Source organism: Nesoenas mayeri, assembly GCF_963082525.1.
Source record: "Nesoenas mayeri genome assembly, chromosome: 5".
NCBI lineage: Eukaryota > Metazoa > Chordata > Aves > Columbiformes > Columbidae > Nesoenas > Nesoenas mayeri.
This window is the reverse complement of record NC_137548.1, coordinates 40,145,283-40,170,087: the sequence shown is the minus strand read 5'-3', so window position 1 is coordinate 40,170,087 and position 24,805 is coordinate 40,145,283. Positions and strand designations below refer to the sequence as shown.

Below are 24,805 nucleotides of genomic sequence, written 5' to 3'. Positions count from 1 at the left end.
ATAAAGTTACAGCACGTGCCTGCTGCATGCTAGGAAGCTGATGCTGCCTTCCAAGGATACAGAAACTCTGCCACACAAGTGGAAAAACATGAACATGAACCTAAGGGAGTAACAAGCCACTGCAGAATTCAGAACAACTTCAAATACTGATGGAAGTTACCACAGGGACAGGAGGGCAGAAAGCAGGGAAGACTGCCCAAGATCACTGTAGTTGGAGGCTGAAAGCACCATACTGCTACTACATTTATTCTAGTCTTTAACTTATTAAACTGTTCAGATCTTCCACTTTTCAAATGACAGATTTCCACTGTATTGTCAAGCTTAACAACAAAAAAAGAGCTATCAGGAATGCAATAAAGTGTTAAAGAACAGTGAGGGAGCTTTGTCAGGATGTTAACACCTTCTCACATGAGAGAACAGGTAGTAAGAAAGTGGAAGGACACAATATAAGCCTTTCTACTCTTTGCCTAGCTTTTATTAAACAGTACATACAAACTTCTTTTGTGCTTCCAGGAGAGAACATTTTTCCCCTATTTGTCTCAAAAAACCCCAAACAACCCAAAACAATAGGACTTTATTAAAGGCAAACAAACAAAAAAAACCCCCATTAAATAGAGAGCTTTGTGTAGCTTTATTTCACAAAATTTCTTCTCCCCAAAAGGACATGGAGGTAACCTTTGTTTCATCTATTTCAGTTAAGCATAGCAAATTAGGAGTGTTCACTAATTAACAATTCTACGTGTGGCCTGAAGGAGATGGCAGAAGAGCTTCAGCAACCTTGCAGAGGCAGACTGAGGTGTTACAGCCACAAATTTTTTTCTCTGCCCATCCTCTGAGGGTTTGCTGCCCCCATGGCACAGCTAGCAAAGATACTACACACTTGTGCCTCAGCTACTCTACTGTAAAGTGCCACATTTCAGCATAAATTGCTGGTAAAGATGAACTAGAACAAAGCTACCAGACCTTACAGTGGAATGAACAAAGTACAGGCACATGTTCACTTCTGCTGACATAGCTACGAGTGACAAACCAGAAAAGCTGACTCCCTGTGCCATTCCAGCGGCAGCCACATCAGCTCCCAGAAGTCCAGCTGTCCTGCTGCTTGCCTGGTCATTATCAGTTGTAAGGTTGTGAACCCAAATTAGAGCTTTTGTCATACATCCACAATGGGTTTCCATGTGTAAGTTATTGCAAGTGAAGCCACTACAGCCAAGAACAGAATAAAAACAGAACACTGTCAAAAAGCTCTTTTTCATTTGAAAAGGAGAATAAAAAAGAAATTATATAGAACAGAAATTGTCAACTTGGAAAGAAACACAGTGATCTCAGAGTACCTCTTGGCCACAGGGACCAAATGGGACAGGAAAGCCTATCATCAATCACCTACATGGGAGGCAATTCTAAACAGACACCAGGAACAGAAGTATCCCAGCATGGTATAGTCCCATCAAAGACTCCTTCAAGTAAGGTAAGCAGTGCTTGCACCCTATGGAAAACAATGTCATCTTCTCACAGTTCTCTGTGGAAGATGTTACATGTGCAGGGAGAAAAGTTCTGCTGAAAAGTGTGGTTAATATCTCCTAACATGAGTAGTCAAGCACTTGTGAAGCACTGCAGGAGTGGGTCTGGCAAGGGTGGTTGTTAGTTTTGTTGTTTGTTGTTGTTGCTGGTTTTATTTTTTTATTAATTAAATCATGCAACACATGGAAGGTAGGGGCAAATAATTTTTCCAGGCATCCACCACATTGCCAGCAATGAGATGTGCCACAACAGCACGTGTTAGCTCTATGTAGCTGTTACCTATAGTCAATGGCATTTAAAATAGAAAATCTTTCTTACACAGTGTTATGAATAAAATTGCACTTGATTTTGTTAAAAACTCATATCACTGTAACTTTTCTAAATATTTCCTTTCTGGCATCTTTTAATTTTCTTCATTAACAGGAGCTTCTCTAAAAACCTCTCATTCATGTTGGATGCATGACATGGCATAGCCATTATCTACCAGAAAACAGGTCCGTTGTTTCTTCAGTGCTTGTTTCTGTCCCCACCCTCACCCCAAAAATGTACAGGCAGTTCACCTCTAATTGTCAATTGTAGCATTGAAATATAAACTCCTCAAGTAGACATTAGGAATTTTAGTTTCACAGATTAAATATTTGAAAAGTTACAGAAGGTGCTGGAATAGTACACATTTAAATTGCTTAAAAATCCAAACTTGCAGCAACTTTGTAAATTCAAATTTCCAAAAGGTTTATAATGTCCTTGTGAGCTTCTTCCACAGCAAGACGCCTTCATGACAATAAAGCATCAGACTTCCAAGGCCGAGATCAAGAAACAAATCAGCAGGATGCACTTGATCCACCAAGCAACTTTAAAAGAGGTGTCTCCACTTCCAATAACAAAAAGCTTCTCCTTCATTCCATTTTGGACCTTTCAAAGTGTGTAATCATTCTCTCCTGGAAAATAAAATAACCAGTGTTGTCATTTTCCCCAATAGGTTTCAATTTTTGAGAAATAAGGTGGTATGCTTGATCACAACAAATGCACATACACATGCATTTTAAGTTAGGAGTCCAACTTGCACGGCAGATATGCCACTTCTTTTAGAATATGTATTTAGAATGTGTTTGTACTCTAAGAAGTTGTATAATGGCTGTCCCCGCTGTCCTTCCCCACCTCACAGTATTTTACTGTTGCACTGGCGAGATCAGAGAGCCCAGTTCTAACAAGCCAAGTCCTTAACAGCTGACTCATGACTCCTTTGGCATGTCAGAAGACTAATTTGAACTGAAGATCTGTTTACTGACCTCATCTGAATCCAGAAGAGCTGGAAGAGCACTGCAGAGGGAGGGGGAAAAAAAAAAAATGTTAAGAGAACTGGAAAACCTACTGCAAGCATATTACTGACAATAATTTTCAGCCTTATGTTGCACCTCAAGCTTTTTAGGGCACAGGAGAAAAATAATGAAGATCAACCTTTCGATTAAACAGACAAATTAGGGAAAGATATACAAAAGAGGAAGAGCCCAAGGAATATCCTCGATGACCTTCACAGTTTTAAAATTCTTTTTTTTTGTCCTAAGCTCCTCATTACCAGCTGAACAATTTCCAAGTCGCCATGAAATAAGCTACATCATTCATAAGCACCACTGAACTAGACTGAAGACATCTACGATTTGGGACTGTATTGTAAAAAACACATCCTAGAAATTAAACGAGTTACACTGGTACCACAGACTGCGCAGCTACAACAGACCTTCCATTTGTGTATTGGGATCTGATCTCTTCGCAACCCTGATCAACATACTTTCAAGAACAGAAGACTCTGCAGCAGACTACCTCAAAGTGCCCTTTCCTACCTTGTACCAATCTAGTCCTTGTTTTCTAAAGGAATCCCACCTTTCTTCAAAACATAAATACCAGAACTGGGAAAAACAAATTCAATTGAGAAAAAAGCACTTTCTCATCCTCTTGAAGCTTCCCCTGATTTCTTGTCTTTAGCTTCAAGCAGAGTTTTGTACTTAAATCCAGAGCCTCTGCCAAAATTACCTGTTCAGATTTGTGAACACAATCTATGAACTTCTGTTTTGCTAGAAAAATTTAGACACAGACACTAACATTTTTAGGATGTAAAACTTATTAAAAGCAGAATAGAGATGAACTGCCTACATAGTTGACTATATTGCCAGAAGCACAAAAATGACTCAGACATTGCAAATACTGTTGAGAAGTAAATGGAATTATTCAGTGGTTCTCATTTTGCAAGATACTCAAAAGAATTTTCAGGGCTCTAAACAGAAGGCAAGAGTTTGCTTGTTCTTTTTTTTTTTTTTTCTGTATTTACGTAGTTTTAGCTTCAGTGAAGTGCAAACAAATCAGTCCATGGTTTCACAGTCAGAGACCATGTTCCTCAAGTCAGAATGTGTTCAAATGGCATGAACTCTAAGTCTGACACATTGCATAAAGCCAAGCAGAAACACACTAAAAAGTCAGAGACCAGCTCCAGACTGAACTCAGTATCTGCTCATTTAGGTACAGCATATAAGGCATTCTAATGTATTTGTGTTCCTGTGTCCAAGGAACCTGCTTTTTTATTGTTACCATAGAAATACTCACACATCTGTCACTGATGAAGGAACATTCTCCTCGACCCACTTCAGGTCATCCTCCTGCTACAAGTACAGAAATGAAATGGAAAAAGAGTCAGTTTTCCCAAAATGCCATCACGGGCAAGCCTTTTTCTTCTCAGCCTACTTAACAAAAACCAATGTATTTATAATGTAAGTTAAAAAAAACAAACCCAAAATCACACAATCAAACCCACACAACCAACACAAACACATCTTCAACTTGATTTCTGAATTATAGAAAACACATTCCAAGGGAAAAAAAACAACAATGACAACCCAAACCACCTGTAACTTACTGTCAACTCTGACAGTCTAATGGTGACTAGGCAAAGCAGGCCTTCAGGACACTTTAGTTATTTACATAATCTAGTTTAGTCTCCCGCAAAAGAACATTATCTTTAGAATATGTTCTAGCTGAAAAATTATTATTAAAAGAGAGATTCTGCAAAGGTAAATTAAACTGTTGTTCGGATATCTCTTTTCTATCTAATGAGCACTTTCTAATTCACAACACAAGCACACTTGTTTTGAAGCTGGAGAACCAATCCTTTCTGATCTCCTATCCCCAAAACCAAAAGTTTTATTTTCATGTTATCCTCAGATCAGTATACTTGCAACCCACCTTTGAGAAAAAAACATGTTAACAACAAAAATATTACTGCTATTATCAGGAATTCCTACAGGTCCTTTCTACTTTCAAATTTATGCATGAATTCCATGAAAAGATTCCAAGACATTTTCTACCTCCTACCTGAATGTGAAACCACATCTGCTTATAAGCCGCATTGAAAAAATGCAAATATATTTAAAATGTTCCACTGAAACTATTTCGGTAGGTACATAATAATATACACATAGCTCAATTCGAGTAATGAATCACAAACCTCAAAATTAGAAGGTAATTAATCTATTTAAAATATGGCTAAGCCTCCCTCTCAGCCTGACAAACTTCTTAAAATAATGTATTACTCATTATCAGAGCATAACTTTATACAGTTCTCTCTATACTGGATTGTACAAACATTCCTAAAGAACTGACTGAATTCTAAAGCTTCCATTGCACTTACGGGAAATTTGATGAAAAACCTGTATTTACTTTCTTTTCAGAAGTACTGTAAACATATGATACTTTGATCCACTCCCATTCTGAAGCAAACCAGGAAACTCACATTTATAGGCTGAACACTTTGCATATTTGTGAGCTAGTACTGAGGGGCAAACAAACGAGACACGGATCTAGATCCTTTGAGGTAGAGAGGGGATACTCACAGCTTTGTTTGCTTTTACATTTCCATTTGGTTCTTGCTTTGTACTTCTCATTTTCATTCCCTCTGAAAAGGAAAAAAAAAGATTGGTATAACTGAACTATAATCGTTCATATACTGTAAGTGAAACTGGTGAGTGTTCAGAATATGTCATCAAATCCAAAGAGACAGACGAGTTAATCATTAAGACAGTGCTTTCCCTTTAAAAGGCTTGCAGTATTTTTCGTAACAGCTGGAGTACCTAGTTTTTCCTGAATTTTCAGTCCTACCTAGGAAATATCAACTTCTAGTGGTCTTTTTTTGTTTTGTTTTTTTTAAGCCAGACGTAAGTGGCACAGAACCCAAAAACAAAGTTGCCCAAAAGAGGCTGTGGAATCTGCATCCTTGGAGTAGCTCAGAAGCCATCTGGACACAGTCCTGGGCAGCCTGTTCTAGGTGACTCTGCTTGAGCAGGGCTTTGGACAGCATGACCTCCAGTTGGTTCCTCCAGCCTCAACTGTTCTGAGACACATGGAACTCCCTCAATTTATTTTACCTACTGACTGCTGACCAGCTGCTTGGTTGACTTCAAAGCTGAAAGGCAATGTGCATCTCCCAGCCTGGCAGACAGCCAGGTACGGCTGATTTGGCAAATGCACCTAAGCGATGGCACACTCCTCAGCTCCTAACCAAGTCAAACAGCACTGATCTATACCCACAGGACTGATCTGTGGACAGACAGCAGCAGCGGATATGTCACGCAATCTTTTACACAATAGTGTTACAAGGGCAATAGACAAAGCAGGGAGTTAGGAGGCAGGGAAGAGAGGGTTTTATAGTAGGAGGGACGTGAGAAGAGTGAAAGACGTAACCTAGAGTTATAGAGCAGGACTCTTTCATTCATATGTAATTTCATATTCATCCATTTGTTTACAGTGGACATTCCTGTACTAGGCCCTGTATGGAAAATGAAGACAACTGCAGAGTTCAGAGACCAGATAATAAATGAAAATTCTTAAACTGGATTTTAAAAGAGAACTGCAAACTAAGCCAGTGCCCAGCAACAATATCCAAGAGATCTTTGTTATCATGACTGGATCCAAACCCATGACTTGACATATTTGACATGGTAAAGCAACCACAACGTTAGGAGTGTGTTCGGAGCCGTCAGAAAAGCACAGAATTAAACATTCAAGGTGAACACTAAACATAAAACCTGTGTTTCCTCTACAACTGCATAAATCAATGGCAACGGGGAGGCACCGACTCTGCTTCTACAGCAGTAATGAACTTGTTGCAACAGAACAAGAGAACTCCCTCCACAGAAGTGTCTCTTCAACACCAAAATTAGATGGGGAAAAAAAACTGTCTCTTACCAAAGCTTTCCTTTAACATTGGCTCTTTCTGCTCATCATCATCCTCCTCTTCAGAGAGTGGTGAGAAAGCAAACCTTCAGGAGGGAAAGAATGAAAGCCATCTTAGAATACTTCTTGCCACCCAAGAGATCTATTACCCTAACATTCACATGACGTGATTATTCTGTGTAGTTCATTGTTTTTAAGACCTACACTAAACTACGTAATCAGAAGTTTAAGTCACTTCTTTTTTAATAAGTTCACGACCAAGAACAGATTTGATTTTACTTACGTGACTTCCTACACCTAGTTTTCCTCAAGCTCCTACACACACTGCTTAATATCCTTACAGATCGGTGTACAGCAACTAAAAATCACCTGCCAGTACTTCTTTGGATAAACAAGCAATCCCAAAAAACAGTATTTTTAGAAAGAGGTAAGAAAAGTCGAACCTTTGGTTGTTAGCAGATGGTCTCCACAGAATCATGATGACAAAGAGGATCATTGAAAACAATAAACGCCAGATGGCATCATCCACCCATAGCTCCTGCCAGTCCTGTCAAGGAAAACAGTAGTACAAGTAGAAAAACTTAAGAAAGAGACTCTGTGTCCTCAGCTCTTTCCAAGGGTGAACTACAGGCATCCCACAAAGAGGCTCATTGTCCACAAGAATTTTAGCATATGGTATATTACTCTAGACACAATCCACAGAAAAATCTGTTCCAGAATGCCCAATCTCACGTCTTACACTGCCAAATGTAAATTTATCAAGAGACAGCAACTGCAGAAAGCGTTCAATACAAACTCACCGACTGACAGTCCACCAGCCTGAACTTCATGGTAGTCCAGATGATAAATACAATAGATGCTGCAATATTAAAACAAACAAGCTGCTTATTACTACAACATATGCTAATCCAAATATACTGCTAACAGGACTGTGTTTCCCAAAAGGCAAAGACCTAAATAGTGAATTCCGGGAATCCAACTTATTAGTTTTACAAAACAAGTGACTGATTTATTGCACTGACTTTATACAGTAATTTACACACAGACAAGTATATTTTGCTCTTAATTCTTTTGAGACACAAGGCATAAATCAAGTATGAGATATTTTGCCAACTCCTCATCCCTACTGACTATTCTTATATTACTTTCAGCTGGCCTCCAAACCATGGTGTCATGGTATCAGCTGACAAATACAGCCCACCTTGAAGTAACTGAACCACCTGTCTGCCTGAATGCTTCCTCTGTTAGAGCTGCATAGAACTACCAATCTTACTAACATCAGGACTAATAATCCACTGCCTCTGAAGTATCAACATAACATTTGGCATAGACCCACTATTAGAAATTGATCAAGTGTTAGAAATACCAGGTATTTTGACTGCATTTACAGAAAAAGCACCAAACTCAAATATCTGCTTTAGTGATCATATCAAGTCATATATGGAAATGGCAAGTGCTCTTATTTGATTAACATAATGTTCTGCTTACCTGCTACTGCCAAGATGAGCGTATTGGTGAAGTGCCGATACAAAGAGAGTTTCACAACATTCCTTCGAAGCTTTAGCAGTTTCATTGTTTGAGTTAAGCTGATGAATATGTATGGCAAGTCAAGGAAAGCTTCTGAAAGGACAAGCTGGTCATAGACTTAGGAGAACGCAAATCTTATGACCAACAGCTCTCCCACTCACACACTTAGCCCTCCAAAAACACAAACCAGACTCAGTAGAAGAAAAGCTCATCCTATGGCAAAGATGTCAAAGAGCAGGATCCATTCTTTCCATGTTATTTAGTCACCTAAACCTACAAGTCTTGTCACGCAAAGATGGACTATGGCCTGTTCCTCCAGAAAAGTGTCACATGTGCTTCTCATAAATGGAAAAATCAAGTCTGAACTAGAAGTTAAAATCCAATTAGACTGTGCATACACCTCACAATAAGAGGGAATTGGGGTTGTCATGGTAGGGCAGCAAGCTATTCACATTTTAAATAGTTTTGTGACTGACTTTCACTAAAATCACTTCATAGAGATTTTGCTATACGTGGTTTAGAGTTCGGCATTTGACAGCAGTTGCTGAAGTCACACAAGATTATGGTTGTTCAGATGTATTATGTTAAGAAACCAAAAAGTTAACACTGCCCCATTTTGTCACCTAACAACTTCAAGATGAGTTCACATTTTACAGAAAGAATTTTAGGTTTGATGTTGCTAAGAAAGCTTCTCCCAAAACCAAACTGAGTCTGTTCTCCAAATGCTATTGTTACAGTGCTGCACTAGAACAAATTAATTTCATACTTCAACAGAGACTGATGACAGACTTAACTAGTCTATGTTCAGGAGCTGCTCCTGAATCTCCTAGTTACCTAGTTTTACTCGCACTGCCTGTAGCCAGAAGCTTACCTGAACACTCAATTAGATAGGTTCTATTAACTTTACCAGAAGTAGAAAGAACATATACTTTGAGAAGATTTTAAAAAGAAGTTCAGCCAAAAAGACTCCCCCCCCAAAAAACCAACAAATTTGAAAGAAAACACACCCCACCAAGTAAAATAGTGAAGGATATCCACCAGCACAGGGCAGTATCTAGGAAAGCCAGGGGAATAAAAGCCAAGGAGGCAAGATCATTCTGGGCCTGGAGACAAAGAGAGAGCCAATAAGAACAAACTGAAAGGTAAAGAAGAAGTGAGAAGGGTCAGGCTATTTTATAAGAAACCACAAATACTCCACCACAATGCTTCTGAGTTCTACTACAGAAGCAGAGAATTTGAACCAAGAGTTAAAGCCAACATACAGAGGGGAACTGACAATACCATACTATCATTTCTCAGTCCTCCACCAGCATGATGAAAAATAGTTTTGCAGATTAAGTCAACCTGGCACCATCAAAAGCAGCCTCTGCTGAGGAGAGTGCTGTGATGATGTGCTGTCACCACTTCCATCACAGAAAGCTAGCAGTCACCTTATTACAGATGTAGTAATTAAATCTTTTGCACTATGCGCTAGCAACCATAACACTGACTGAAAGTGGCAAAAATTGCCTTTGTGTGTGCATCAAAAACTGTCAAAGTCCCAACTGAAACAAGCAAATCACCTTTTATTCCTTCAAGTATTAGGCAGAAATAATAAGCTGTGAATAAGCATGTAACACTCTATAGTTTATGAAAGGATATCCACAAAATAATACAGGCATCAATCATGGACAGGGCCAAGTTTGCTATCAGAGCCACAGTGTCATAGAAAAACTGAAAAAGTACCAAATAGATGTCATGTTAAATACTTCATCCCAAAATACCAAAACAGAACAACAAATCTACAACCCAAGATGCACTTCTTAATGAACCAAGTAACAGCACCACTCACATGCATTTCCCCAGGTACAGCCTCCAAAACTGAAGTGGTGGTGGCTGGGTGTTCTTTGTTTTGGATTTGGTTGTGTTGTTGTGGTTTGGGTTTTTTGTTTTGTTTGTTTGTTCACTCATGGCCAGGTAACCCAAGCTGTACATTTGTGTCTGCAACTAGCTCCACTTAACCCAAAATACTAGACACAAGGGTTCAAGCAGAGTATAGTGTCTGAAACCTGACTAATCTCTTAGAATTATTTCAAAGTACACAGAATTACATCCAGATAAATAGAAAAGACAAAATAGTTGTCAATAATCCATATCCGCAGTCTCAGAGTTGAACTACTTCACTGTCTATTTCCTTCTTCCAGCACAGTCCTAGAATTTTCCCTTAGCACATAAGTAAATAAAGCCAGGAGTATCTTCGGCATATGGGAGAATTCAAGTAGTTATTACTGACCCCTGTGACTCTAAGAACACCTTCCATGCCAGAAAATAATAGATATAGGGCTCCAGCCATAACTACTTTGTGAAGAGTAACTCCAAGGCGAGGCCTGTAGAAAAACAAAGTGGAATTTAGATTAAGTAGGGGGAAAAAAGTGAAGTCACATCAATTTGAGTCTAGCATAAAGCATATGAATAAAAGGTCCTCGTGACAAGCCACTTCTACATGCAGATATAGTTTGATCATGGTGCTCGAAGCTTACTATTAATTTTGTCTTATGGTATGATGTGACTAAAGGAAAGACTGCTAACGGTCCTGTTTTCTAGTTAACCTGTTTAGCTTTTTATGACCGTTAAAAGAAGTTGCAGCCCACCAGTTTCCCCAGCATACCCACACTCACTAGAAGCTTCCACTACCACACATTGTTTTACCATTGAATACAGCTGGGGACAGACAAATGAGCAGCAGTGCTGGCAGCAGAAGCCTCCTAAAGCAGATCACCCCATCGGTGATTCTCGACCTCCCCTATTTCTACAAGCTCCTCCTTACCCAGAAGGCAGGCATATAAAGCACCCATTCCAGTCAATGGAGCATCTCAACAGCCATTAATAAACCTACCCAACAGTGGTACACAAAAGGAGGTGGGAAGAAAAGCAATCACCATATGGAACTGTATGTCTCTGTTGATTGGTGAAGAAGTCCAGACCTTTATAGCACTCAACTAAAGCACCTACCTTTTAAGAGCCAAGTACAGGGAGATGAATACTGCACTAAGTTATTACAAAACGACAGTGAAACGCCTTTTGACAGAACACAACAAACCTATTAACAGAATTACTCACTTGACTATGCCATATCCCAGGCTGACTATGATGACCAGAGTTCGAGCCAATGAGCGCTTCACAGCAGATAGTAGTTCTGCCAGTATTACTGCTCCTTGAACTGCCAAAAGCAAAGAGGAAGAGGCTACATTATCAAAATATAATTTTTTAACTACTGCATGCAATTGTAGTATGAGAGCAGACATTATTTTCAGAAAGTGGGCTATAAAGTGTAATAATCTTTTTATTACCTACATCTGGAGTAAGCTTTCTGAAAAGGTAGGTCACTTCACATAAAAAAGCTACTGAAAAATATTTACATCCCTAGAAAGTGAAGAATAAATGATCCATAAAACATTTATACATAAGATCAACCTGGATGATCTTCCAAACAAGTCAATGCAAACCTTCTATACTGTGGCTGTGGCCAATTAACAAAGTCATAACAAAGTTTTACTTGCAGAGTTTCATTTGAATGTATCCATCCTAAAAACTCAAAACCAAAGTCCCAAAGTTTTATGTGGGGATAATCACTTAAGATGGATTGTCACACTATGGGCTGAATACCAAGAGTCATCTGCAATGCTGTCATGTTGAGCTAGGAGTTTCAAAGTCTCTTTCCGAGGCCAATACCAATTGTCAGAAATTAATTACAAGCTACACTTCAGAAGCCCTATTTTAAACTTCAAGCCAGCACTGCAGTGAATACTCTGCAGAATGTACCATTTTATATCCCAAGACACTACACCCAGGAGTCAGAGAAGCAACAGCATTTTAGCTTTAGGAAAGCACAGATCATCACATTTACAATATATTAAAAAAATGCAGAAATTCTAGTTCCCTGTTCTTTGTTTTCAAACAATCCTCAAGTAATCATATACTTAATATGCATGTCACTCCGATTTAGTATAAGCCATTAGTGCTACATCCCATCAATTAAGCTGCAAGTTGCAACTGCTACCTACCAGATTCCCCTGTGTAGCGGATATTCTGGAACTCTGCATAGAAAACTGCTTTCTCGAGCATTCCCAGGAAGATAACAGCACCAATCCAGAACTGGATCCTCAGGAGATCCCGCCAGTAACATGCAGACCATGCGAGCCACAGAACCCCAAAGAATACGTACACAATACACATCACCATGAAAAACTGTTACACAAAAAGAAGAAATAACAACCTTAGACCCAGAAAAATAATTGCCTTCTTTCTATTCCATCACTGTAAGACAGCTCCATTTTCTCATTGAGTACAGCAGCTTTTCAAGTTTTTATATAGAGCTGAGACTAGAAACAAGCATTGTTTCATTTGTCTTCTCTAGATTCTTTTACAATGACAGTCTAATTTCTCACTGCCAACAAAAGAAAACAGAGTAATTGAATTTCTGAGCAATTTCTCTCTCGAAGATCAGCCTGTCAATTTAATCACAGGCAATTTTTCTATGGAAGATATCAAGTGCTACTAGCTTTCAAAAACTCAAATAAGAGTTCAGTCAAATCATTGAGTACTAGAAACCCTGCACCTTTTCACATATTATTCTATTACTAACTTCATCATACCTTTACAGTACTCTGCAAATAAATTTCCAAGTCATCTTTACACATCATTCTCCAGAAGACCAGAACAGAAACTGTCAAATTGTTTAAACAGAGGTATTACAAAAAACTGATGGTTGTAATATCTGTTTAAACAATTTGACAGTTTCTTTCAAAAGTTTATTTCCAGTAAACTCAATTTTTGACCAAGATTTAGCTCAACCAAAGATCTGAAATTTAAAAGGAAACCCAGATATCCATTTAAATATTATCATTTTGCAGGATTTTTTTTTTTCCAGTCCAATGTTACTTGCTTCAGAGGAACTTTCAGGGTACACATCTCCTACAATGAACAATAAGCTTGACAATGCCAGTCAGTGCTGAATTTTCTAAATGACAGCACCATACCAGAGCAAGTTAAGTTTTCACAGAGGACACTGAGATTAAGAAGAGGGATAAGGAGAGTAAGACATTAAACAAACAGCAGGAAGTACATAGGTTAAATATAGGACAGTATTAACCAAGTAGTCTCCTCTTGCAGAAGGTGCATTTTTTTTTAAACCAAGCAAGCATTGAAGTTAGCTGCACAATGCATTGAAACTTTCACAAACTGATAACACCTTCCTTAGGAGAACAGCTTATTGATGCATACAGATTTTCAGACCTGATTAATCCATTCAGCTCAAAGGGTAAGGACCCAGGCATGCTAGTTCACTTCAGATGCTCCATTACAGAAACATTTAGACAGAGACCTTTTTCTGGACCTGCCACATGGGGATATTCACACCCATGAACTACATGTCAACAGAGCTTTTACTTCTATCAGGCTCTCCTATTTACAGGCTACTCTTGCCAATACAGTCAGGCTAGAGACCTTACTGGTTATTGATCCACAGCTGAAGTCTGCCTAAACTACATAAATATTTAAGTTATTTTATCTTCTTAGCCTTCTTGACAGAGGCAACTGGCAACCAAGTCAGAAACTCCTTTGAATTAAAAGGGGATTGGCTTTTTGTAGTTCAATTATGCTTTCACTGCTGGGCAGTATTAAGAACATCCTCATGGAGTGTAAGACAGCTGGTGGAGGAGGGAATATTAAGGTGTAAAAGAACAAAGAAAGTAGTGACAAATGAAAGGCTGGCTGTAAGCAAAAGCATAGAATAGCAAATTTTCCAAGATACAAGCTAAGCAGAAAAACAGTGTCAGTAAAATTGCTCAGTTTAGACTAATGATACTGATAACTACTAACTACAAACTGCCAGGCAGCAAGTCAAACAACCCAGAGAATGACATTAGTGGCACATGCAAACGTCTGAAATCTATGTCTGTTTTCCCTACCCTGTATTTAGTAAAAAAAAACCCCAAAAAACAAAAAAAACCACAACACACACAAAAATACCCCCCCCCACAAAACAATCCAAAACCAAACACACACACACAAAATCCAACACCAAACAACAACAACAAACCCCACAAATATCCTGCACTACATTATTTCTTCATAGACACTGGCTTTGTGTTTCCTAAAGTATGGAAGGAGAATATTTGAGATTAAAATTAACTGACAACTTCATAGGTCAAAGACAAGCTGTTTTACTTACAATCATCAGAGGATAGTCTGCAAGTGAGAGATACTCATATGGCCCCTTCAGTTCCACCGTCACTGTCAAAAGACAATCCAATGACCAAATTGAACAAGAACCAGAAGAAGTACCTAACTGATTTTTACTCAAGCATAAGAAATTCCACATCTTCACACAGTTTTTAAATCTCACTTACACTTTAATCAAAGAAAGTTAAGACTCACAGCACACTCAGCTAGTAGCATGCAATTAAAATTATACGCTCCACTACTAACTCGCTCATGGCAGTACTTAAAAGTAATTTGTGCTGGAGATTCATGTGTAACAGGAAAGCTCCGAAACAAACACAAACTAACTTTTAAAGGGGATTTTCAAACATACCATAATAGAATTTCAAGGTGATAGTTGTGATCTTTGTATTCTACATGATTTGAACTTATTAATATAAATTAGTGTGGTGGTCTAAACATCTTTGAAACACAACACCAGGCCTCAAAATTGAACTGCTTGGGATTCTTCTTTACTTTCATCAATAAACTGACAGACCAACAGCCTTAGGATCTTCCAAGACACCAACAATCACCTATTTTCTTATGATAAGAGTTCTAGTAGGTAATACATTTATTTTCATAAGACACTATTCACTTCACATAAACCATACATTATGTATTAAAAGGGCCATAGAATACACTTAGACTGGTATACATAAAAAATGGCACTATATTTTAGCTTGCTGCATAAACAGCTATCTTACTTGTAAAAGGCTTGTTTTGATATGAGGAAGTTGTTGTTTTCTCCGTTTTTTTAACATTTGTATTAGAATCCTTCACAGTTGCAAATCCAATTTGCACAATAAATATATATGGTCCATCTCGCCAAGTTTTCATAACAGCATTCATTGCCTGAAAATAAAATGTTTACATGTAGACAGCACATAGTCAAGAATACAAAGAAAAGGGAGAAGTAGATGCCATACATGAGTGATAACTTCCATGTGAAAACAAAGTTCACCTCTTCCTAGGCCTAAAACTTGTTAATAAATATTTGATAGATAAGTGTAAATCTATTTACTAGACATAATACTTAAAATTTTGTTGAATCCAGAAGAATTCTTACAGACTTGGGAGGTGATCAGGGCCTATATGCAAATTTAGTTCTGGTTTACTGCAGAGTCATCTCAAAGGTATTGCAAAAGCTACAAGGAATTCAGCAGAGCATCCTGTTCCTTGTTTCCATTAAGACCATCACGGAGATACTACTTTCCTCCTGAAATCAACTATTTGGCAACAGCACAACTATATAACTCAGCTCCCTGGTGAAGGCTGAATTTTATAACGTAAAATAGAAGTAGCTGAGAAGTAAATTTCCATAGTAGCAAATTCCTGTGGAAACTATTACTGCCCCTGCAATAGTTCTCATGCCTGTAAGACCCAAACCCTGCCAGTGAACTAACAAAGGACCTTGCCCAGATAAATATTTGCACCATAAAAGAGTTTTTTGAGTTCCAGCATGCACAACTGTTAATTCCACGACTAAAGTAGTTCTAGCCATCTCAGAAACTGCAAGAGCTTTAAGGTTAGAATTAAGACTGTCTACATGTATGGCACTCACATAACCACTGTAGAACTACCACAAAGACTTTTTTTTAACTGCCTCTCCAAAAAAATTTCAGTATTAAGAGCATGCATTTCTTTTAAGAAACCTCTTGACTTAAAGACCTAAAGCCTACAGAATTTACTGAAAAAAAAAAAAAAAACTGATATTGACCAAAATTAAAAGACTTAGTTAAAATCACAGTCAATTTACAAGAAAATTGGTATTTTTTTTATATGCCAATTTTATCTTAAAATCTCTCCATCTCTTGTTGCATTGATACATTATTTCACAATTGCACACACAAGTATTTATGTTTGAGCTTTAAGGTAAATGGCCCTGTAAGTATACAGGGAGTTAAACAGATTTTCTTTGTTGGCATCCAGGCCATTCAGTTTGAAGTGGACAATCATTCCTGGTTAAGGCTTGAACATCACATGTAACAAAAATATTAAAAAAATTTGCAAATCAAAGGTAAACACTGAAATTGTTAGGTATAGTATTTTAAGAGACTGAATAGTTAAAGATTAAACCAAATGTAATCTGTAAGTATTAGTCACCACTTAGATCATACCAATGACTACTTTCCATACAATGCTATCTAGTTTCAAGCTAAAAAAAGACACACACTTGTCAAAAAACCAGAATTGCTCCATCCCCAAAAATGCTACCAGCAATTTGTTACACAAACAAATATCAATTTAAAAAAAAAATCACACCACAAAAAACCCCCACAACACACACCCCAAACCCCCCAAATTAAGATCGTTGGATTCCAAGCCAGTTTAAATTCAATATACATACAGTTTTATCTGCTACCATTGTGTTATTGCCTCCACTCTCCTTCTCTTTTAAGCCCTTAAAGAAAAACAGAAAAATAGATAAATAAGTATGCCAAAATTATCTCTTCCATGCCTACACTCACTCATTGGAAGGAAAAAAATATTACCTCTTGTTTCTCAGGTGAGAGAGGCTCTGGATGAACAAATTCTTTATATAAAATCTGCAAGACATAAGTACAACACTTACAGACACTTCATATTAACATGACATTACCAGAGCAGCTTCCAGTAAACTTGATTATAAGGAAGGATTCTCTGAACAGCTATATTAGAGAGCTTTCATTTTTCCAAATCAACGACTGTTCATTTGTGGAGGGAGTCTTGAATACTTAATGTTTTGTCACTTGAGACTTGCTTTTCCTCCCTTCGGACAACAGGTGTCTGATTTTCAGAACTGGACCCACAAACACAACCATAGTGAAGTTAATCTTATTTTCTAAATATGAATCTATTGGCTATGTCCATTACAAGACAACACCTACAGAGTCAGAAATAGGATTTGGAGATTTCTGCCTTAGTCTATGCAAACAAAGGTCTCTAGATGAGTGGGTGCCTATTAGAGATCCAGATTTTGCAAACTTTCCTGAACTATGGTGACTTGAAATCTAATGAAACTGCTATGCCACAAGAAAAAAAGTTGAACAATCAAAAGGAGACATTTCTGTGAAACTTCAGAAATTAATCCCTGAGAAGAATATATTTTGCTACAATTTTCAAAGACTTTTCAAAGGAATTGGAGGAAAAGTCACTTAAGACTTTTATAACTCCAGTTTCACCAACCCGAACATTCAGTTCAGAAGCCTGAGTTCACATTACACAGCTGAACCCACAAGATCTCTTTTATTACATAAAACCATGTAAAAGTAGAACTCACACTTCTCATTATTAAACAAGGATGCAGCATACAGTTTACTTTTTTAAAACCCTTCCAAGCCACCTTTGCATATCAAAGGAATTAGAGGCATGCAGATTATAAAAGCCCTTCTCAAGTCACCTTAAGGTATGTCTTTTCTTAAAAAAAAAAACAAAAAATAAAAAACAACAACAACAAAAAACCACAACACTAGGTTCAATAGTTAGAAGACATTTCCCAGTATTTGCTATTTGCAACCCTTTGCCTAAATCAGGAATGGCTGAATACAGATGCAAGCTGCACAATTTGCCTTGAATTCTTAAGGACACCACTTAAAAATACAGCGTGTTACATGGGTATTGTCATTAGTATGATTGCAGAGCTTCACCTGGTGATACACAGTTGGTGTAGAGCTTACGTTTGCACATTACTAACTATGCTGTTTTGCATTGTCTTCTCTCTTCCATTGCACATCTTAGCACTACTTATTTTTCATTTTTAACCTGCTATCAGTGCTTAAGTAACCCACTTCTCAATAATCTTATTTCCATTATTATAAATAAATATCGTCTGAGCAAAAAATGCCAGTCCTTTATCAACTTAAATTTAGTGGGAGCTTCACTCACCTGCCAGAGACTCACAACCTATTCAACTAACAGTAGCGTTCTGTAAGTGAAACAAATTCAGAACACAGAACCACAAACAAAAAGGACTGAAGTTTACAGTGGTTTGTGTTTTTTTTCCTCCCCCATGGTGGACCAGATGTTGAATACCGAAACAGAAGTAAAGCAAAATTAAGAAACCATTGCTGCAGTTTGGTTGCCATAAACAAATAAAACCAAGTACCTCCCAACCTACAGTGATACTTACATAGGATGCTAACACATCTAACAAGAACTAGCACCTTCTGTGTATATTTATATCAGGGAACAGAGCAGATTGTGAAGGTTCTACCCTTACCTGAGGCCTGAATAGCTCAGAGCAATTCTGAAAGATGACAGTAGACATAGCATAGTATCCTGACCAGCCCGGATGCTCCTCAGATGTCGTCCCAAAATAGTAGTCTGCCTGTTCATCCTGCCAAGCATAGAATAGAACTTCGGTTAGTATCCAATATATCAAATGATTTATCTCAGTAGACAGCTGCAAGACCTCAAGAACACTATCTGCACACACTCATGAACAGAATTTAGTAGGATAAAGGCCATCAAGACCACACAAGACTATTCTTCTTCAAACAAACAAAAAGAAACACAAAAAAACCCCCACAAAACCACCAACATACAGGCTTTGAGTAAGAATTAATACCCAGTCTACACGAACACTACATTATTACATTAAATACCTCAGTACTGCATTAGGTTAGCAGTTACAACTGTTATAACTAATATTTTAAGTAAACATGGAAAAGGTGTTACACATGAAAAAGCACAATTGTGTTCTACCACATTTGATGGAAAAACTATACATTTTGTATAAATGAGTAACTCTTGCAATGTGCATCCACAAAGAACAGAATTTAGACTAAATAGGAAAATATTCATTTTTTTTCCCATTTGTTGTCATTAAGCACTGTTATAAATAATATTTTCATCAACCACAAATTCACATGTCAGTTTAGAGCTGATGCATTTATTTAAGCTTCTGGGTTTAGAAGAATACTGACAAACACTTCCACCTTCCCCAAAACCCAGAAAAGTCAGTAATTCTGGCAAGCTGTGCATCAGTTCCTTTCCATTCCCAATGATCCAGAAATTTGTTATCTTCTAGTGAAGGAAAGGCCCAAAGAGCAATGAGGACACAAGTGTGACACCTCCAATACCCTCACTCTCAGATCTGTTACCCCTAAAAATCATAACCCATGATTTTTGACACAATTCTTACCCCAAAGTTGAAGACTTCATTGTAGCAGTCAGAATATCTTAAGTACCACGTAACATTGTACCTTTGAGAGGGATCACAAGATTTTTCTTCCCCTTCAACTAAAAAAAAAAAAAAACACAACACAGACAAGAACATGTAAGACACTCTCTACCCGTCATGCTTTTCCTCCCATTCTGTGCCAAACTACCATAATTAAATTTATTTTAAACACAAAAATGAAAGCAAAACAATAGAAAAACATTTGCCTCAAGTTATCCATTACTGTTCAGTGAAACAAAGAAGCATGTCAAAAACAGAATTCAACATTATATAACTCTATTAAAGAGCTGAAGATCATCTGGAAACTTCTTGTTGTCAAGATAATCAGCGATATTTCAGCAAGTGCAAATACCAAACAAGAGAAGAACAGCAGTGACTCCCAGTGATTACAATACATAAAAAGTATTTCCCTTTTCAAGATATGTGGGATGCACAGCAGGTGGAGCTAGGAACAGGTGAATGCTAAGGGCTATTTGCACAGATAATGTAAATATACCAATACCATCACCAATTTTGCAAGTCAACATTCATCCCCACTCCCAAAAGATAAACAAACCATTCATACATTAGCTCACTCTGTCAAAGCTGCAATACTACCTAAAACAGCAATAAGACAACTTTTCACCTTGATTTATTAAAAACCAACATGTATTAGAAGTGAAATGCAAGACTTCTTCCCCTGGAAAGACTGTGTGATTTCTGTGTTTCAAATCTCATTCTGAAACTAAAGCCTGATGAAGAAAATTTGACATTAAGAAGGTAATCTTCACCCTTAAACAAAATGAGCAGTAGTTATTCAGAGTCTTGGAAGAGTCATTCAGATGATTATGTTTGGGTTTTGCCGGTCAACAGATGGCAAAGCGCTTTTGAATTGCCAGCATGTTTCCAGTGGCTAAGAAGTCCCCACACCTTCACAGGCAACATTCATCTCAGACCAGACAACCACAAACTTGTTACATGTACAGAGCTTTTAATAACCACGGCAGATAAAAAATGCAATGAGAAAAAGACCCTGCCATGGAGTCTTAACTGACTAATCCCACTTTAAAACACACTACTACAGTAAGTATATGTAGAGCTAAAAATTCAACAACTGAGTCTCTAACACCAAAAATTAATTTTAAAACTAAAAAAAAATATATTGGAATGTAATCACTGAAAGAGTTTCCTTATGACACCTTCTGGTAAGCAGGAAAAAAAAAAGGCATATATTTCTCCACATATCCCTAGAAGTTGGAGAAGGCACAACAAAAACTAAAAGGCAACACAAGCACTAAAGTGACATGGGTAGACAGCAAATTCTTCGAAGACAAAGGCTCTTCTGATAAATTGATCAAATGAGGAACACCTCAAAAAAACATACTACCAAAAATAATTTTTAAAAAGGAGGGATTCAAAAATACCTTGTGAATACTTTTTTAGTTATTAAAGAAATAAGACTATTGAAACTACGTTCAGCAGTAACAACAACTACAGGTAAAAAAGGACGCGACTAGAACAATTTTTCAATACCTGCAAACATCAAAATTACAGGAAGAAAGTATTCTAAAAGACAGAAAAGGTATCCATAGCATTTAGTGAATTCAGCAACATGGAAATATAAGTTCCCTAGCCTTCAAACAAAACCATCAAAATTCAACTCAAATGCAGTCTTTGTACTCATTTACAGATAGCATGATTTCTACCATGATCTTCAACAGGAAACCAGATGCCTTCTAGAATAGCACTTAAGTAACAGACAAAAAATAAATTAATTACTGACAATACTAAACACCAGTGGCAGTCTTCCCAATCAGAAGTATAAAGCATCAGATACCAATACACCATACCAAAAAAAAAAAAATCAAGAAGTGGAAAGAAGAAATAGAGAAGTAGGAGGTGGAAGAGGGGATGCAGGTGCTCACCAAAAACACGAATGATGCACGAGCAAACACGTTTGGCAAAAAGGGTCATATTGTCCAGACAAACACCACAAGGCAGACAGAAGAGGCAACTGACAGGAGGCAAGAGAGACCAGCTTCCACAGACAGAAATGAAACAGTATGTAAAGTTACAGCTTCCCAGTATAAGATGCAGTTCAAGTATCTTCTAGGCTGAGAAACTGAAATTAAGTTCCAATCTTTGTTCCTTCCTCTTTCAGTGATTCATTACCAGACTTTATGTAAATCTTTTAATCGCCCTTGTATGTAAAACAGGTGTCTTCACTAAAGAATTTTAAGGCTTAATGCCTGTTTAAAGGCTGACTGCACAGTGTAGTTGAAGTCTAGATCAGGAACTAGGAGATCAAATTCTTACTGCCAAATCTGCCACAAACTTTGTAACAAATAAATATTTTTGCCATGCCTTCGTTCCTTCCTTCTCATGCTATTTCAGCTGTGCAGCTCATGATTAGACTTATCACACACTTCACTGAGGGGACCCACAATTTAGATGCCACGTTAGTATGAATACACTATCCCTATTAAACTTCAGAAAAGAAAGCCTAATACCTACTAGAGCTCCCAATGCTCTTTCAAACCCCACCTCCTTTTCCCCAAGCATGAGATTTCTATGCAGACACTTGCAATTGTCTCTCTGCAAGCCACAAAACTCAGCATTTGACCTATGCCTGAGAAGTGGGAAAAACTTAACCCTGATGTGATGGACTGTCACTAATAAATCATTGTAACACTACCCTCCTGTTTCAGATTCGCGTGGGGTTAATGTAGGCATTTTAACAAATTTCATTTTAAACGCTGCCCCAAGAAGGCCTGGCATCTGAAATTAAACCTGAAAAATCAATAAATTAAGAGCATAATAAAGCACAATAGTATGCAATTTCATCAAGAAGCATCAGCTAATCCTCATGATACTGTAATTTTCTCAGTTAAAAAAAGAGCACAATCGCTGTAGCAACTGTCTTGAAGTGACAAAGGCACCAATCATCTCTAAAGTGACTTTTATTTCCTTGTTTGACACAAGCGTATAAAGGCATTTACTAGCACTGTACCTGTGTAACTATCCAATTAACAGATGGAGATCAAACAGCTTTCCCCCCACCATAGTAAGAACTGGTGCAAACAACCCCAAAGTAGATAGAAAATATGTCAAGCCTTCTAAATCAGCTTGTCACTTCCACAAGTCACCTACATTATCTCACTTCCATCTAAATGCTGTCCTCATGTTCACAGGTAAGAAGGTATTTTACAGAAACTCTCCTTTGACTAGTAACCTACAAAACCCACAGTCCCCGCCAGAGCAATAAACAGAAAGAACAAAAGGGAATTCTGCAAACATTTGCTCTGTAGTATATTCACACACTGTGATCAGGAGGAAACAACAGCTCTCAGGAGAGCTCTGCCATAGCATGCAATGACGTTCCCTTACCTCTCCCAGAAGCACACAGCTGAAAAGGCACAGGGCCTCAAAAAGCACTGCCTCCTGTCACTCTCCAATACAAATAGCCCCTGACCCAGCACCAGACCTCCCAGCTAGAGGAATTCACCATATCTTAAACAGGGAAAGCACACCTCACAGTAGGGCTTGGCACATCCCACATCTTATCACCTGCTATTCGAGATTAAGTGGTGCTCCCTCTGCCCATCCTGCCCTCTCCACAGAGGGCCTGCACAGAACTATTGATTTCTTCTACAGCCTAAACAATTGGGAAGCTTAAGGCTGCAAACACACCCAACCATATCAGTTATGGTTTTCATCCCGTGCTAAGAGATTAGCTGTCACACTTCTCAGTGTTCTGAGTCCCAGATGGTGTCAAACAACAGAGAGAACAGGTTAATCTCTAGTAACCACTTACATCTCAGGAAAATGGTGGTGTTGCTGAAAAGAATCTTCCCAAAATTAAACTTCTTCCCCTGCAAAGGTACAAAAAAGGAAAATTTATTAGTGGGCTTAACGTCACAAAGCTTCAGTAAACATAATCTTTCACTCAGACTTTTAAGCTGATACAGTAATGAAAGTGAATGCCAAATCAGAAGCCAGCCTTACTGGATTTTCCAGTCATGCTTCACCACCCCTTCAACCTACTCTTAAAGATGGCTTGAGAGGCTTGGGGCTTTTTGTTCTGCAAAACTGAATCAATTTCTTTGGCATTTGTTGAAATGATTAGCATTTTCATGTTGATGAGAAGGTCTGCACTACACAACAACAAAAAAAATATTTGCTCCAAGAATCAACAGGAATGGTCAATGTGACCCTTTAATTTTGTTCTTGAAGCTCAATAGCCTCACAGAAACGTACATTACTCCCTTTCACAGGCTAGTAAAGGCGGTTTCATGCCAGGCAAAAGAGCTTTTCTCCACACAAGTTAAACCACGCACGGCACGACAGCAGTGCCGGAAATCCATCCCTTCACCTTCCCAGCGCCCTACGTCTCTCTCGGTTCAGGGTTTCAGGGGCCCAGCTTTCCCGACGCCAGACCCGCACGGGGGGCGCGGGGCACCTCTCTGCGTACAGGCCCCACGGAGGCCGAGCCCCAGCCGGAGAGGCAGCCGCCCCAACACAGACCTGACAAGACACGCTTCCCCCACCGCTCACCGACACCATTTCCCGCAGACGCCCCCCTGCTCCTGCGGCCAGCGCTGACCCGCCGAAGCGGGCTCATGCCTGGCAGAGGGGCAGGCGGCGCCGCGGCCACGTACCAGCCCCGGCCGTGGTCAGGCCCCACACACGGGCGGCCCAGGAGGGGAAGGCCCCGGTCGCACCGCAGAACAGCGGGCAGAAGAGGCCGCAGTCCCGCCGCAGTCCCCCCGCAGACCCCGCGGCGTTCCCCCGTCTTCCCCCCGTCTAGGTGGACGAGCCGAGCAGCAACAGCCTCTCAGCCCCGCCACGCACCCGTTCGCTCCGAGCGCCGCCACAGCCCGCTGGCTCGGCGGCTGCGGGGCAGGGAGCCCCCAGCGCGGCGCCCCGGCCACCCTCCTCGCACTCACCATAAACACTGGGAGCCGCCATTTGGAACGCTGCCCAGCGCCCGCCGCACCCGCCAGCAGCAGCACTGCCAGCAGCCGCAGCAGGACGGCCTCAGGCCGACACCTCCCGGAACGCGGCGCCGCCGCCATCCCGCCGCTTGGAGGCCGCCGCCGCGCTGGCCGCGCCTCTTCCGCTCCCCGTGGTGGGACGCGGCCGCCGTGGGCCGGC

The 24,805-nt window shown here is 39.1% G+C and overlaps 1 protein-coding gene across 2 annotated transcripts; it reads right to left on the bottom strand.

Annotated features, from left to right (window-relative positions):
* Positions 1-472: 472 nt before the first annotated feature.
* Positions 473-24,759, bottom strand: TMEM87A (transmembrane protein 87A). Of its 2 annotated transcripts, none has more exons than XM_080346265.1 (20): positions 24,598-24,759; positions 23,466-23,523; positions 19,634-19,731; positions 18,710-18,826; positions 17,004-17,057; positions 16,859-16,912; positions 15,216-15,363; positions 14,480-14,541; positions 12,312-12,495; positions 11,368-11,467; positions 10,541-10,634; positions 9,910-9,981; positions 8,230-8,338; positions 7,542-7,600; positions 7,185-7,288; positions 6,754-6,827; positions 5,403-5,464; positions 4,120-4,175; positions 2,811-2,841; positions 473-2,459 (listed from the first exon to the last, which is right to left on the bottom strand). In XM_080346265.1, the coding sequence occupies exons 1-20, from the start codon at positions 24,724-24,726 to the stop codon at positions 2,418-2,420; spliced, it is 1,707 nt and encodes a 568-aa protein (XP_080202391.1). In that variant the 5' UTR covers positions 24,727-24,759; the 3' UTR covers positions 473-2,417. The 2 variants fall into 2 exon arrangements, with proteins under 2 accessions (XP_080202391.1, XP_080202392.1); XM_080346266.1 differs by lacking the exon at positions 9,910-9,981 and adding an exon at positions 9,303-9,371.
* Between the last annotated feature and the right edge of the window lie 46 nt (positions 24,760-24,805).